Raw genomic sequence first — 18397 nt, 5'->3', positions numbered from 1 at the left:
TCATGCCACCTCACATCTTCGAAGCCGGCTTGAAAGTCAACACCAAAGTGTACCTGGATATGCTGGAGAATGTGGTGATCCCTGGTGCAATCAGGTGGCTCCTGGCAGACCCTGGATGTGGCAGAAGGACTCAGTGCCAGCCCACAAGTCCAAAGAGACCTAGACTTGGCTCCAGAAGGAGTGCTACGACTTTGTACCCTTCTCTCACTGACCCCCTCCTCCACTGACTTGAACCAACTAGACTACTTCGTTTGATCATACATCAAGAACATCACCAACATGACCTCCCACAACACCAAAGCCAGCCTGAGCACCACCATCTGCCAAGTATTCGCTGAACTCTCACCGGCTCTTGTGGGAAAGGCATGTTCTCAATTCTGGACCTGTATCGAAGCAGTGATTGAGGCTGAAGGTGGCTACATTGAATAGATGTCAGCTTGACTAGATAATCAAGTTACCTGAATTGATTTTTTCAATAAAAGTTTTAAAATAAAGCTGTAGTGTTATTTTCTTTAGGGTGACATTTTTATCGTTATCTTCTTCTATATTATACTAGCCTGGGTGCCTGGCGTTGCCCGGGTGTTTGGAGGTGTGTGTTGAGCAAAAAAAAAAAAAAAAGGGGTAGTAGGTAGGCAGGCCCGAACCCGTACCGCGAAGGAGGAAAAGAACGTGAAAAAAAAAAAAAACTTGATGTCTTTGCTGTTGTGTCCATTGCCAAACCGGAAGTAACGTAGATTTAAATTAAGGCGAGTCAATCGAAAAGAGGGGATACCTTTCGAAAATATTGGTGAAAAAAGCGACCTCTACCTATAGAAAAGTGCCCAGTTGAGGGTGAAGGAATTAATGATTTTAGCCAATTTTCTGATATTTGTCGTCCGACGAGTTGAACTTCAAAACAACACCAATCTCGTGAAAATCCATCGCCTCTGTCGAATGTTTTAGGCAGACATACAAACATGCCTGCATACATACATACATACATTTAAACAGACGTGAGATTTTTGTTATAGATTTCTATTAGCCTGGCTGTTTGCCTGTTCGTTTCACTTTTTCTTGGAAACTACTGGTCCAATCTGGCTGAAATCTCATGTGGACTTTTGCTATGATAAAATGCAACAAACTAATTATCAATGCACAGCTAAGGATTAATAGGGGTCAGTATTTAAATTCTACTTTATCTTAAATCTGGCTAAAATTTTGCATGGATCTTAGTTCTCATAGGTGCAGCGAACTAAGTATTATATTATCTGTATAATGCACTGTTAGGAATTAATAAGGATTAGTATTTAATGCAAAAATAAGCACAACCACCAAATTGACGTAAAGCGCTCATTCAAACTCAATGGGCTACAACTTTTGTTCCTTTTTTATGGACTCAAAAATGGCTAGGCCTACTTTTTTAAAATTAAAGAAGGAACAATACAATATTGACCAAAATTAATACTTTTATACAGCCTAACATCACAAGTGTATTCATTTGAGAAGTTTTATTACTGCACAAGCAGACGGGCCTAGCATATAAAATCAATAGTAGGTTCTTTGATAAGACAGAGGCATGTTCAAAATGAATGTTTCTACTTAGAGCACAACTGAACTATTGTACTTGACTTTTGCCATGTAAATATTAATTCAACTTATTATACAAAAATAATTTAATAAAATCAACAGTAGTACAATCCACCCCTTCACAGTAGAGATCCCTAGGTGTAAGAAAGCCTTCTACTCCAATAGTTTCTTCCCCAGAACTGTTAGACTTTGGAACTCGCTTCCGGGATTCTGCTTTCCCAACTGTACTGACATGCAGAAGTTCAAGTGTAATGTGAACAGACATCTTGCTACTCATATCCCTTCATAATACCCCTGCAACTTATGTCCCCGATAGTAGCCCCCTAATTCAAAATGGCACTGTGCCTTGTTTGGGGTGAAAATTTGAATTAAAAAAAACAACAACAAAAAAACTACAATGAATTGTAAACTAAGTCACTGTGGAGAGACACGGGAAGCTTTCTCTAGGTGCACCACGGTGGGTTCCTGACTAAAGCAAGCAATCGATTGATTTGATTGATGAATGATCAATTTCATTGATTTTGATGACAATAAAGATATTGGAAATGTGGAACATTGGTTGATTATCAGTCAATCAATCTCGAGCAACGTCAGGTCTCCCTGATTGAGCAACATAAATATAAATATTGTATATTAGATCCTATCAGTATAAAAGGATGCTTGATATTATAGATAGAGCCTTAATATTTGACAACTTGAAATAATGAAAAATAGAAATTACAATATTAATTGATCACATCAAAAATTTAAATTATAGAAAAGATCAATTACCTTATTCAATGGCGTTTCAGATATTAAGCCTTTTTCTTCAGAAAAAATAACCAAAATAGAAGCAAAAACTTAACTAGTTTGCATGAATTTGAAATATATGAAAATTTTAAGTAAAAAAAATTCTATTATTTTTGAAGTTTTCAAATTTATACATATTCGTAATATTTTAATTTTCTTTGCTCTGATGAGAAAAACCCACTTTTTAAAACACCATAGGATAAAAAAATAAATCTTTTATTTTTTTTAAAATTTGATGAACAAATAAAAGTAATTTTTTATTTTTCATTATATATATATATATATATATATATATATATATTATTGTGATGACTAATCGGAATCGGGAATCAGAAAAATAGGAACTTTTGGGTGCGTCAGAATCAGTATTAGAATTGGAAAAATTTGTGCCTATTTTCCGATGCAAAAAACAATTCTTTTAATTATCTTTTTTGTTTGATTTTGTCTAAAGCAAAATCTTTCACTGCTAGTAGTAATAATAAAATGGTAAATATTGATTGATTTTAAACTACCATTAAAACTAAAATCTATAGATCAGCCACTCCCACAAGTGTTTCTACGTTTTGAGAAAATATATCCAGATTTAATATTTGTTTTTATAGTAATTGGGGGAAAAATAACAACTATACAGTTAAATATTTAGAGATTTGTAAAGAATTGGAATCGAAATCGGTAATTGTATTGGAATCAAGAATTTAGTAAAGAATTTGTAATTTTATCGGAATTGGAATCAGTAATTGAATTGGAATTAGGAAGATATTGGAATCGTCCCATCACTAATATTTAGTATAAATTTTTATTCGTTTACTAGCTGGGGGCGCTCGACTTTGCCCAGTCATAAAATATGCTTAAATATATTTTAATTTATGCAGATTTCGTATATATTTTTACAGAGCAAATTTTCTATTGAATATTATATTGTGCCTAATATATAGTACTGCTTTCAAAAGTTAAAGCAAAAATGAATTGAGTGCCATCAGCTAGAATCGAAACCAAAACATTTAGTGCTCCAGCTGCATTTCCTACATTGTGAGCTATCGACATAAAACAGATTAGAAAGATTTAAAAAGAAAACCACTTCAAGCTACCTTTGATTTGCACATGCGCAAAAATAATGTATGTTGCCAAATTAAAATGAACATTTTGAATTTCAACTGTACGCGTCATGCATCAATTCAAACAAAGATTTTATTCATTTATTTATTGGTGTATGATTAGTATTTCTTGTTAATTTTAGTGTTATGTGATCAGTACTATAAGAATTTATTGGTTAAATATTTTCACACAGACACATACGAACATACATCTATATAAAGCGAAAATATTACTATAAATAAAATATATATATATATATATATATATATATATATATATATATGCATATATATATATGTATATATATATGCATATATATATATGTATATATATATATGTATATATGTATATGTATGTATGTATGTGCGTATGTATGTATGTATGTATATATGTGTGTATGTATGTATGTATATATGTGTGTGTGTATAAGTGTATATATATACACTTATACACACATATATACATACATACATACATACACGCATACATATATATGCATATATATATGTACATATATATATGTATGTATATACATACATACATACATACATACATACATACATATGATGATTGCTGCATCTTTCCAGATGATCGCCGTCACATTGAGTTCTCCCAATCTTGTCATCCATGCCATCTCTGATGACTCTGCACTCCTGTCGCAGATTTGCACATCTTGAAGTGGATGTGACATACAAATTGAGCAATTTTCATCGAGTTTACTTCCTCTGGAGGTTGAAGGGTATTCCTATGAACAATCACATGTCTTCTCAAACCAGCAGAAGACTTGCAAACTTTGCTGCATGTTAAACAGATCGTTTGGTTCGGACTAATAGGTGCAAAGTTGACCTGAACAGGACTTTTGTACGACTTAAGGTGGTTGATGTAGCCAGCTTTTGATAAAAACACTTGTTCACAAGTGTCGCATTTCCAGCTCTGTGTGTCATGGTTAAGACCATCAATTAAACGTTTGTAAAGCTCTCACTTCAGATTGCTGTGGGCCTGCTTTCTTTTCTCTAGAGCATCACAACTTTCACGTACAAGCTTTCGCCACTTTGGCCTTTGCAGAATAAGTTCTTCCCATGTGTTGATGTCGATTTGTAAGACTTTCAAATTATTCTTTGTAGAGTCCCTGAACCTCTTTCTAAGCTTGTGTTGAGGGTGCTTGCCCTTTTCCAGATCCCTGTAAAAAATTTGTTTTGGCAGCCTACAATCTTTCATTCGAACCAACGTGCTCACCCAACGCATGTGAGATCTGATTACAAGGGTCTCAACACTAGAGCAACATACTCTCACAAGGACTTCAGCATCGGGTACTTGTGCTTGCCACTTGATGTTTAAGATACATCTCAAGCATTTTTGATGAAATTGTTCAAGCCATTTAATGTGCCTTTGATGTAATGTCCATGTCTCCGATGAATACAACAGTGTGGTTAGCACACAGGTCTCATAAACGCAGATCTTAGTCTTGCCTGTGATGCCACGATTAGACCACACTCTCTTCTCCAACCTTCCAAAAGCTACAGATGCCTTCTGAATTCGCCTGTGAATTTCAGTGTCAAGACAGCCATCGCTTGACAGAGAACTACCAAGGTACACAAATGAATCAACTACTCCCAGACCATGATGTTCGGCTCCACGTATGACTGGCCTGGTGCAGGAGTGAACATCACTTTTGTTTTAGACAGACTGATCCTCAGATCAAAGGCAGTGCAGAAATCAGCAAAGCTATCCATTACATGCTGCATATCAGTCTCAGTGTGCAATCAAAAAACAGCATCGTCTGCATACAGAAACTCCTTGACCAAGACATGATGCAGCTTGGTTCTGGTATTAAATCTTCTAAGATTAAAAATGTGACCTGTGGTTCGAAACTTTAACATGACACCACTATCACAACCTCGAAATGCATGAGCACGTAGAGCAGCAAAATATATAGAGAAAAGAGTAGGGGCAAGAATATCATCTTGTTTGACACTATTGTCAACTGGGATTTCATCAGACAATTTTCTGTTAAACGAAACTGAAGCTTTCATATCCCTGTGCTGTTCCTTGAATATTCTAACAAAGGTTGGAGGATACCCTACTTTCTCTAAGAATAATCAAAGAGCATCCTGTTAACGGTGTCAAATGCTTTGGTTAGATCCACAAACACTTGATACAGTGGTATCTGTTGTTCAATGCATTTCTCCTTGACTTGTCGGGCTAAAAAATAATATCCATAATTCCTCTGTCAGACCTAAAGCCACTTTGTGACTCTGGAATAGCATTAGGACAAACATCCTCCAGTAACCTGTTTAATAGAAGTCGTGCGAGAACTTTCCCAGCAGCTTCCAAAAGCCTGATCCCACGGTAGTGGTCACAAACATTCTTCTGTCCCTTTCCTTTAAACAGGGTCCCCAAGACACCATCAATCCAATCCAGTAGAACAGGAACACCTTCCCAGATTTCCTCAACAAAACCAAAGATAGCATTAGCAATATTAACACCTCCAATCTTAAGAAGCTCCACTAGAACACCATCCAAACCAGGTGCCTTGCCACCACTGACTTATGTGATAACCAACTGCACCTCAACCAGACTAGGCAAACGATCCATTCTGAATATGATATCACATTGTGGTAGGCTATCAATTGCATCAGCGTCTACTGCTAAGGGATTGTGAAACACATCAGTAAAATGCTCTTGCCATTTTTTCAAGATATTTTCTGGATTCTTAATGACAACAGAACCATCCTTCGACATCAGGAGAGATATTGAAGAGGTAGGAGGACCAAATACTTGGTACAGGAGTCCATAAAATTCCTTCAAATTTTTTTGTGTCAAACGCCTTTTGGATCTGCTCCGTTATAATCATCCACCATTGGTTTTTCATTTTTCTTATCTCACGTTGCAATGTGGTTTTGACCTCTTTGTATTATCACAAATTAGTTGTATGATCAGAATGATCTTCACGAAGTAAAGGTTCATAAATTGTCTGTTTATTCATCAGCAACTGATTAATTTCAAGATTGTTGTCGTCAAACCAGTCCTTGTTTTTATGCCTCTTGAAGTCAAGGACTTCAGCACCAGCAGAATAAACCTGAGTCTTAAAATTCACCAATGTATCATCAAATGCAAGATTATCAAGCTTTTCTGCCATACTCTTCTGACCATCAGGCAACTTTAACTTGGCGACATCAATACAACTAGGTACCTTAACACCACTATGACAAACTTTCTTATGGATTTGTAGATTAAACTTTCCTCTCACCAACTTGTGATCAGTGTCACATCCAGCACTGCGCATGACACCAAAAGTATATGCATTTCGAAGGTCACATTTTCGAGTTATGATGAAGTCAATTAGGTGACCATGCTTTAAACGTGGATGTATCCAAGTAGCTTTGTGCTTCAGTTTACGGCGAAAGAAAGTGTTACAGACAGCAAGATTAAATTCTGAACACAGCTTTAGTAGCTTCAGGTCGTTAGCATTCATGGTACCAATACCATAGCGGCCAACAGCACTCCAGGTCTCATAGTCTTTCCCAACACGGACATTGAAATCACCAAGAATGACAAGTTTTTCATTAATTGGTGTAGATGCAACAACAGAGTGCAGAGACTCATAGAAACACAAGATGTCATCTTGACTCACTTGAAGGGTTGGTGCATAGACCGAAAAAATAGTGATGAATCTGTTGTGTGAGAGAGGAACACAAACTCTCATGATGCGGTCACAGATACTGGAAGGAAATTCCATAGTATCAACCAAGGATGTTTTAATCACAAAACCGACTCCAACATTTCTATGGATACCCTCCGTTTTACCAATCCAGAAGAGAGTGTAACCTGATGATACCTCTGTCATTTGATCTTCTCCTGAGAGACGGGTCTCTGATAGAGCAGCAATATCTATATCCAGTCTCCGTAGCTCTGCAGTGACAAGTGCTGTTCTGCACTCTGGACGGTTGGATGACCCTTTATCAAGAAGAGTGCATACATTCCAACAGCATAAATGGAGTTTTACTCCTTTTTGGAGATACATTTTTGTTTTCTTCCTACTTACATGAGCCACCGTTAGCCGCAGGAAACTAACCAGTGATAGTATGACAGACAATTTTTAGTACACCTTTTCTAGCACTTTCCCAAGACACTGAGTGAGCAGTGCTCTTCCTGAATAGGGTTGCTCAGTCACATAAACCCCCACCGGATTTGGCCTCTGTCATGTGAAGGCACAACAGCGATGTTAAGATAGGGTTCCTGTCATATTTGTGACTGTGTACCTCCAACTGGTCAAGTCTGTACATGTTGCCACAACTCCATTGCCAGAGGACTTGCAATAGAAAATAACAATAGATAAAGATAATATAGAAAAAGCTAAGAGATAAAAGATAGATCTCAAGTAACATCTGTACATCGTTGTATTAAAGTGAAAAGCACTTGTACAACATGAGTGCCACTCTCTACATCTCTGCAACAATCTCAGTGACAAGCCATTGTAAGATGACTGGTAATTGCTTTGACTGCAGATTTCTCGTAAGAGTTGTCCTCTCCTAGAAGGATTGCCTCCACCACATTTTGCAGTATCTCCTTCTACCCCACTAATGTCATTTACCCATGACTGAAACTTAGATAGCTGGGCACCAGAGCATGGTCCACACGCCGGTGGCTCATAAATGTTGCAGTCAGCAGGGCCTAAGCTCTTCCGGAGATTTTTATCAGGATTACCTCACCCTTAACCTGTGGTTCAAAAACCTTATCCCACAAGGCAGTGGGGATTCAGTTTTCTGGCATTGAACACTCGCCATTCACTAGAGCCCCATTAGCGTAGCAGAACTCACAACGTGTACGTGGAGATGATTAGATTGGGAGAAACTATATATGATGCTAGAGCATCTGTGTGATTTTAACATTCCCACACCAATCCTTGAGCTTTACATACATACTTACATACATACATACATACATACATACATATATTTATGCATACCTATTTTTATATATATATATATACATATATTTATTTTATATATACATATACATATAATATATATATATATACACACACATACATACATATATTTATATATACACATACATATATTTATATATACACATACATATATATATATATATATATATATATATATATAAAACACAAATGACCTTGTAACGAGTGATGTAACCCACTTTCCAGTTTACAACATCCGGTTGCGCATACACACATAAACATTAACCCATAACAACGTAAACAAATGGACACAGATTGCTTCTTTTGCAGATTTTGACCTGCGCACTGAAATATTAAGGTTATTTCGAAATTATTATTTAACATGGGAAGAGTGGGGGTGTTTTGCAACTATTCTTTATTACAACTATACTGTCGCTATTTTCTTACAACTAAACAACTTTAACCCGTTGACAAACATAAGAACAATTGTAGTAAAGCCAAGACTACTCTTACTACTACTACTACTACTACTACTACTACTACTACTACTCTGTATCCGTCCCTTTTCCTTCCTTCCTTCTTTTTTTATTTTTTGTTTACATTTCTAGATAAAAAATAGTTGTGTGAGAACGGTGAATTTGTTGACACATTTACTAATCTGTTTCAATATTAGTTTTATTTTATTTTATTTATTTAGGTTTTATTTTTTGCTTCAGGTTTTATTAATCATTTTTTTTTTAGATTTTAAGTTTCTATAACTTGGTTGAAGGATTCCAATATGGGTTTTTCATTCTTATATTTCTCATCGGTAGGTTCATGTGCATTTTTGCTGCTAAATGATTTTTATCAGCGTTCGATTCATAGGAAAATCATGTCTAATTTTCGATTTTTGAGCGATTATTCAGAAAAATAGGTAACTTTCATGACTAGGGAGGATTATTTTTTTCATGTTTGAGTGATCCGTCCGTGATTTTTCATTTTAATATACTTTCATAGAAATGTTTCTGTGATGTCAAAAAAAAACAAACTATTTTCTTTATGTCACAAGTGTCACGCTCATACATGAATTCCATAGCTAATATAACATACTGACCCACGGGTAGTCTAGTATATATATATATTCCTCACTGTTCTGATGATATAATAAAGTTATATATAGCTTTTATCCCTCATCCTTCATTTAATATTATTCTTTGCTCCTCTTAATAGTGTTGAGCTTTTCTTATCTTGATAAGGTTTGAATTGTTAAAGATTTACTCTTTAATAGCACGATTATATTACACACATATATTCACAAACACACACACACATAAACACACACACACAAACATATATATATATATACACATATATCTCTGTACACATGCATATATATATATATATATATATATATATAATATATTTGCATAAAACAAAGTATAAATATAGTTAAATTTGTTTGTTAGTTCAATAAGTAAAACATGCATGAATTAACAAATCAGATGAATTAGAATGCATATTTCTATAACATTTTAATCTCTACATGTTTTCTTTATTGAATTGGCGCATAAATTTAACTATATTTATATTGCCTTGAATTATTATTATGTTATGCACCACCCACATGCGTTGAGCTTCAGATAACCTGATAGGATAGGTCTCTATAAAAAAATTTGGGTTTGTATTACTGTACACATAGGTTCGAAAAAGTTGTCAAAAAACAAATATATAACAAATAAATGTTATCAAAGGAAAGATAAGTTACTTTTCTACCTAACTGGATAATTTTTTAGTGTTTTTATTTAATGTAACATATTTATTAGGCTCGAAAAACATACCATGTTTACCGATGTATCAGAAAATTGCAAATGGCGGGGCACTCTCTGGTAAACACGGTAAGCTTGGGAAAATGAGTTAAAACTAACAAAAATATTGTTAGAAACTCGCTCAATATATGTTACCATGACATAGGCTGACATATATTCGGTGTGTTTTTAACAGCATTTTGTGTATTTTATTTAGTGTATATATATATATATATATATACTGAATTGCATTTAAAAATGTATATATATATATATGTGTGTCACTGTGTGTATACACACACACATACATATATGTATATATATACACACAGTGATACACACACATATATATACACATTTTTAAATGCAATTTAGTATATATATATATATTGTTAAAAATAATTTAGTAATGCACACACATTCACACATATACACATACACTCATTTTTTTTTTTAAATTCATTTTCTTTTTTTTGAAGATTGTAATGCTGGATACGGGGTAGCCAAACCAGCTGCCAACATTGCCCTGATTTTTATGGAAACCAACTGAGAGCTCTTTTTAGTATCCTCGTTGTTCTCTTAAGTGCAAGTGTCTGGATCTCATTTGCACTTGGTTCACCAGGAATATTAGTTAGGTAGGACTTCAGGTTCTTCTTCAATAAGCCCTGTGGCACCTATAATAACTGGTATGCCATTTAGTAAATATATATATATATATATATATATATATATATATGCATTATTAAAGCAAATTAATGAATATATACACATTAATATTCTCAGTATTATTATTAAATGTAATATAGTAATGCATATACACAGGCATTATTAAATGTCATTTGGTAAATGAGACATAAATATTTTAAGAAGACCGTCTCATGTATAGGGCACTGTTGGTTATCTGCCCCTGAATTACCCAGAATGCAACCGTTAGGAGGCAATTGCCATTTCCATGTGTAAATAGTCGCATGCACTTCCCCTAATCTCACTCCAATTCATGTACGACTTACAGTACATGTCTAATTTGCTATTTGCGTGGAGACAACAAAAGAAAATGTACCGCTGAGAGCCTGGAATCTAAATACCGATAAACTCCAAGCCGTTTTAAGCCACATAAAAGAGAAATAGACAAAATAGTACACACAAAAAGAGATTTTTTCCTCTCTTATATAAAAAAAAAACGATCGGAATCTCTCGTCTTATAACCCAACATGGCGACGCAGAGTGTGAACGTCAGTCTGGATGATATAGACTTATCGAGCTTGAGAGTAAGTCTCTCTATATGTATCTATTCCTCTCTCTTTTTTTCTCTCTCCTATATAAGACCCTTTTCTTCTCTCCTACTCGGTCTATTACGAATTATATATCTTTAATTAGATATTTATTTTAACCGCTTATTCTTTCTAATTTCTTTTCCTGCTACATCCGAGACAAGTTGATTTCGACAAATAATGTCTTAAGATACTAATTTAACGAATACATCATCGGTTCAAATCGACACAATTAGCATAACACTCATTATAGATACTTACCTATATATAAGCATACTCATCTTAATTGATTTTATATAAATATTTCGTTATAAGAAAATACAATATAAATATAGGGTGTGTGTCTGTGTGTGCAAAGACAGCAGCATCTCACATCTATTACTGAAATGGAAAAAAATGAGAATTTTTTGTTTAATTTTTAATGCCATAATTAATATAAAGATTTTTCGGGGTAACATTTATTTATCTTAAATTATTAGATATTTGATGCATCGTCATTTTTGTCTTTTTTGCGAATACTTTTTTTTTTTTTTCTAGGTATGCAAATTCTTAATATTTTATTATGACATTTTTTAATTGTTTGGATTAGAAAAAATGGCACTCTTCAGTTTACGGACATCCTTAGATAGGATATTCAATTAAAATTCACTTCTGACGGTATCTTTTTATTGAATTGTTAGGTGAAAGTACAGAATAGTTACCAAAGTTAAGATGTAAAGAATGAGTTATGACGTTATATCAGCACGGTCCGTAAACAGCAGTAGTAGCGAGAAAGTGTTTGTATTTAGATAAATTTAATGCAATTAAGAAATCGTGTATTCTTATAATTAAATTGATAAATAAATGCATGCACACACACACGCACACACACACACACACACACACACACAAACAAACAGTGCACACAAGGAATTTTAATGTTTTCGTGGACTACCTCCCTCCCCCTTAATACATCAAGATATTTCTTAAAACCCCGATTTAAATGAAGTCTCAATATAATTACATATTTATATGTGTTAATTAAAACGAATATGTATTTGGATGTATAATTGTCTAAAACTGATTGCTAAAATAAAAGTAGTCTAAGAACAAGAAAATTTTTAGATACCAATCTGAGTGAACCAAAAATGATTACTGCTAGAATTGTGATGTGTTTGTTGATTAATTATTCAATATAACTTTATTAAAGCATTATTTGATTTTAGTTTTAAAGTTCATTTTATGTCATCGTCATGTTTTTAGAAAGAATCTATATATTTGACACCTTTTTTTTTTCTCTCTCTCTTTATTCCTTTCACTTTCAGGACCCAGCTGGAATTTTTGATTTAATCGAAGTTGTCGGCAATGGAACCTACGGCCAAGTTTATAAAGTAAGAAATGTTTTTTTTTCTTATGAAAAACAAAAAAAAAAAAAAAAAAAAATCGAAATTGTATTTCTTTCCTCTTTAGTTTTCTTAAAATAAATTTAAATTCAATGTGTGTATTGTGTGAGTGAATGAATTTGAATTTCTTCGTGCATTTTTTATTTATTTTTTATGCAATTGCTCCAAAAAATAGAATTTCATTTTTTTTAGGGTGTAAACTACGTTGGATGAAATGGTAAAATATTACACCCCCAACTTCACAAATATAGTTTAAACATTTTTTATCGCCCCTGATTATTTTTGATTAAATTCCCCCCCCCCCCATTTACAGACAGAGATTATCTGTATGACTATCTCCTGTCAGATTCATTGTTAATCAAATATTTGTTAAAATGAAAACACAATAGCGTAAACTTAGGTTTACTAACTTAAAAAAAAAAAAAAAATACAAAATTAAATCCACCATAATACTTTTCGGTTTCTTAAACAAGCCATTCATTTTAATCTTTTGTTAATTGAAAAAAACGGTAAATTTATACAAACACCGTGACAGCGAATTAACCCTAACCCTAAACCCTAACCCTAACCCTAACGCTGTCACGGTGTTTGTATAATAATACCGAAGGTTAAATTTGTTCCAAAATTTGTAGCAAATGCTCAAGTATTGATACAGAATTATAAACTATTTATATCCAATCATTTTATAAATTGAGATAACATTGCCATAACATGATTGTACATTTATTAACAATTTGGTTCCGAGCACAATGATCAAATGAGATTGGAATAAGTTTAACTTTCAAGATCTTATTAAAAATGACTCCCGAGTAACGCCGGATTGTTATAGCTCTGTTGAAGTCAGTGTTTTGTGTCGTCTCTTTTGTTAAGCAATTGTAATAAGTATTCTTTAATATATATATATATATAAAGAAGATGACTGTCGTCATTGAAAACACGTTTTGTATATATATATTCTTGATAAATTTTTGTATCAGGATTTTTCTCAAGATTTCAATTTAAAAACTTTGTTATTGAAGAAAGTTAAAAATGAGAAATTTCAGAATCGTTAACTTTTAGCCATAAATTATCTTCTGATTTAACTTTTTTTTTTATTTTGATTGGAGCTGAAGAGAAAGTCATTTTTTTTTGCATGTGTATATACATTCGTACAACATAGATCTTTGTTTGGGTAAAACTAAAAAAAAAAAAATGACCCATTTCTGGGATTTTTTTTCTTTTCTGTTTTTATTCGAGGTTTGTCAAGAGAAAAAGGGGCACTTGTGTTCTAGTGAAATTAAAAAAGTTGATACTTTTTTTTTTATTCAGCTGAAAAATGTTTTCTTTTACTACTATTTGCTCTTCCCTCTCTATCTATTTCTATCTCTGCCCCCAACGGATCTCTCTTTTTCTCTCTCTCTCTCTCTCTCTCTCTCTCTCTCTCTCTCATATATATATAATATATATATATATAGCCATCCTATTGCCTCCCCATGGTGAGAGTTAGACACAAGGTCCGTTTTAAATGTGGGTATAATTCAGCATCAGACACTGTATAGTGTATTGGAACAAGAAAATCTCATATCTTTTATAATTTCTTTCTTCTAATTTGTCTATATTGACAAGAAACCTCTCCTCCTTCCCAAACATTCCTTTTACAAGAATACCCCCACCAGGTTCTTTGATAAAACAGAGACGCCTGCTTTCAAATTGTTTAGGAACACAAACTGAACTTATGAATTTTTATACTTGATTTTTGCTTTTAGACTTTAATGGACACTTTAAAGGCTTAACAATTACGTTGAAGAATCACAAAATAGACACATGCCGGCCATTTTTTTTAAATTTTTTTTTTTATTTTTTTAATGGATTAATAAAATGGCTGATTTGTTTATATCGCAAGATTTCGATACTCGAAAATGCTTTTAAGGCTTTAAACTGTCGAATAAGGACATCATTTTTGGCCTGAATTAACATTTAAAGAAAGAGATCGAATCTGATTATTTAATTTAATTTATTTTCTTGCGAATGTGTGTTTTTGCTTCTTAAACAAAAAGAAAACATGAGATTTTCGCGCTCCTCTTGTATCCAAGAATTCTTTGTCATTCCTTCTTTATTTATCTCGGTCTATTTTCTTTTCTCTCTTTTTACCTATCACTTTTGTTTTGTTGTATTTTGAATAATTCCATAAAAGAAAGGAAAATCGTCTAAAATAAATAAATAAATAAATAAATAAAAAAGCCAGCATATAATATTTTTGCCCGAGGAAAAGATGATGGGGGAAGTGGGAGGTCAAGAAATACGAAAGGGATTACAAGTTTTTTTTTTCAAAACTGCTAATCATCTAATTATAGCAGACCACTTTATGAATATTATTAAAAAGAATGATTGTCTGAAACTAATAAATGGTGTTAGCCATTTTTTGGTGCTATATTTTGGATGATTTCTCTTGACAGACACGTTAATAATATCAACCTCTCCATCTTCCAGTAGTCGAAGATGAGAACGTTGTTTTCTTATATGATGATGATGATGACGACGAATTTTTTTTTTTTTTTTTACTACTCGCCAAAATCTTCAACTACTTCTGCTTTATGCACTCATTCTTATACCAGTTTCCGTCTGTCTATCCTATTTGAAGAACTAACCTTTGAATAATTTATTATCCTTTTAAATGGGTTTTATATGCCATGGTTTCAAATGTTTTATTATTATTAGTGTACCGCAACCTTTCTGCTACCATCATCGCCATATTGTGATGTAGTTGCGGTTTTCGCAGTGGAATGCCGATTCTTTACTCTTCACCCGAGCACTTTATCTTTCACGTTCCATCGAATTAATAATGCTTTCTATTTGCAAACATCTGCTTGTAATTATTTCGGTTGTCAATAATGACAAATCATTATTTTCTAATTAAACTAAACAGTTTGTTTTCATCGTTTTAATTTTTTTTATTTACACCAACACCACTCCTAAAACTTATTTCCTTATATATATAAATATATTTAAATATTTTTTGCCGATCTGAAATGTACTGACATCTACTGACATCTAAAATGTATGCGATTGATGTAAATATTAATCTCGGATTACTAACTTGCTTTCCACTTTTAGCGAGGTGTGGCAGTGGCACAAGGACGAAAGGTGTGGGGGGGAAACTAGATATTCACTCCTTCCCTAACAGGGGCATTCCGGTTGGGTGCAAAATTAACCGACGACCGACAATAGGCCGCCCCTCAAAGGAGGAGGTAATACATGAGATGGTATGGTGTGAATGCATGCACTGTAGACCTTCAGAATTTGAAAGCATTTAAAATTATTTTTAACTGAATGCCATTTTTTTTTTTTTTTTTTTTAAATATTAGCAAATTCGCATATGTATTGAAAGTTTTGGGAGCTATTTACACCCAATAAATAATTTTATAGATTAAAACGTTGTTTTCACAAACTTAATAGTTTTATAACTATTTGGTTCAATTTATAATTTAATGACAAAATGTTAGTATAATAATTTAATGTAATTTCAAAATACTATGTAAAAATATCAATTTTGTAAAAAGAAAGGCATAATTTAAAACGAAAGTAAAGACTCCCAAGCAACGCCGGTTGTTTACATGTAATAATATAAATTCCAATTACAATATATTCTTCAATTTCTGCTACTAACTACGACTTTTATCATAAAATGTTTAACTACTTGTAATAATACTAACCAATTCAAATTGCTACTGAGTTCTTTGATATAACAGTAGTGAGTGCGATCGAAAAATACTGTTTTTCCCCCTCCTGGTTTAGCAAAACACATGAATTATATTACTTGACTTTTTGATTATTAACTTTCATTCTAGCCAGAGATTACATTCTATCTGACAAAAGCCTTGAATTCCTGTCAAATGTCGACATCTACGAAGTAAACAGTTTCCGGCCATTTCCCTCCATCATAAGATTTAAAAAAAAAAAAAAAAAAAAAAAAATGGCTGTAACGTTCATCTACTACCTCCCTTCCTGTCGTGGCGAAATTCGGAAAAGTGATTTCCAAGTCTTTAACCTGTCAGATCGAAACTATTATCTGAACTAGCCTTCAAGTTTATATAGTGGATCTAGCCAACTTGTCATTAATGGTCAATGGTCGTCAAAGTGTTTTTTGACCGCGCCGCGCCACTATTCTACCATTGCTTGAATGAATGTCATCTGTCTCTGTTTTATTTTATTTTTTTTAACTATAAAACTTGACATCAGATGCCGAACATTTTCTCAATTTATTCTCATTCATGAATATTTTTACCCATCAACGAATTCATGTCTATTCTAATGAGAATAATAATCACACAACTAGCTGTATGTACTTACTCGGCGTTGCCCGGGAGTTTTTATCTTAAATACTTATGCATGAGAATTTTAAAGACAGATAAAATGGCTTTCTATTCGACAGTTTAAATACTTGTAAATTCCATTCAAATTTCGGAGGCCCACAAAATATTTTTTGTTAATTATTAGCAAGTGTCTGACTTGTTTACGAAATACATTCTGGTTGATTTCATTCAGGTTTTAAAAATGTTATTTTATGCTATTGCATTTTTTATTTTTTAATAAATGATTCGCTGTAAGTCGCGTGAAAATAAAAATGAGTGAAGTTATGTTTCTGTTTCAGTTATATTGCATCTTGTCGATTTTTATAGTCTTATTGATTCTTTATTAAGCCAACCATTAAATGTTTTTGTTCATATGAAGACTTAGAAACAAATGGTTTTGTTTTGTTTAGCATAAAATATAACCGTCTTCAATTTTTACATAAATTTTACAATTCTAGATTAAAAAAAAATTTTTTTTTAATTTTTTTTTATAGCTATTGTTTCGGATATTTTCTTGCTAGTTAAAACAAAACCAATACAACTTGTATGCAGCTTTTTATTTGCATTATTCGGACTACTGTTAGTATTCAAATATTGGTCGTTGTATTCACGACTTTTTGACCGCTGTAACCTCCGACCTTCTTCATATGCTTCTTTTCGAACTAGGAACCAAATTTGAAAAGATGCACCTGGAAAAAAGTTGATTATATTGACCGGAAAGTTAACAGCAATAAAAAAATAAAAACAGAATTAATGAAATTTGTATTATTTGCATTATCCGAACTACATAATGCAAATAATACAAATTTCATTAATTCTGTTTTTAAGAACAAGCTTACTAAATAACAAAAAAAACCCAAAAAACAAATGGATAGATATTGTAAACAGAAATCGGGTCTGTATTACTGTACACATAGATTCGAAAAAGTTGTCAAAAAACAAATATATAACAAATAAATGTTATCAAAGGCAAGATAAGTTACTTTTCTACCAAACTGGATATATTTTTCGTGTTTTTATTCAATGTAACATATTTATTCAGCTCGAAAAACATACAGTGTTTACCGATGTATTGGAAAATTCAAGATGACGTCTGCTCTCTTTAACACGGTAAGTTTGGGAAAAGGTGTTATAAATAAAAAACTATACAAAATACTATTAAAAACCCGTCGAATATGTCAACCTATGTCACGGTAACATATTGAGCGAGTTTTTAACAGTATTTTATCTGGGTTTTTATTTATAACAC

General features: G+C 32.9%; 1 protein-coding gene across 34 annotated transcripts in view; it reads left to right on the top strand.

Moving 5' to 3' along the window:
• The first annotated feature begins 11075 nt into the window (after nt 1-11075).
• Nucleotides 11076-18397, top strand: part of LOC145297554 (serine/threonine-protein kinase mig-15-like) — a 1203941-nt gene continuing 1196619 nt past the window's right edge. For 32 of the 34 annotated variants that reach the window (XM_080143554.1, XM_080143544.1, XM_080143543.1 and 29 more), the window contains exons 1-2: nt 11083-11432; nt 12740-12805. In XM_080143554.1, the coding sequence (XP_079999680.1) occupies nt 11376-11432; nt 12740-12805 (123 nt within the window). In that variant the 5' untranslated portion in view covers nt 11083-11375. Of the gene's footprint in view, nt 11433-12739; nt 12806-18397 lie in introns of all 34 variants that reach the window. The other 2 variants (XM_080143552.1, XM_080143559.1) reach the window with 1 other exon arrangement.

Source organism: Euprymna scolopes, chromosome 18, assembly GCF_053919585.1.
Source record: "Euprymna scolopes isolate OS-2025 chromosome 18, ASM5391958v1, whole genome shotgun sequence".
NCBI lineage: Eukaryota > Metazoa > Mollusca > Cephalopoda > Sepiida > Sepiolidae > Euprymna > Euprymna scolopes.
This window is presented reverse-complemented; position numbering and strand designations above follow the sequence as displayed.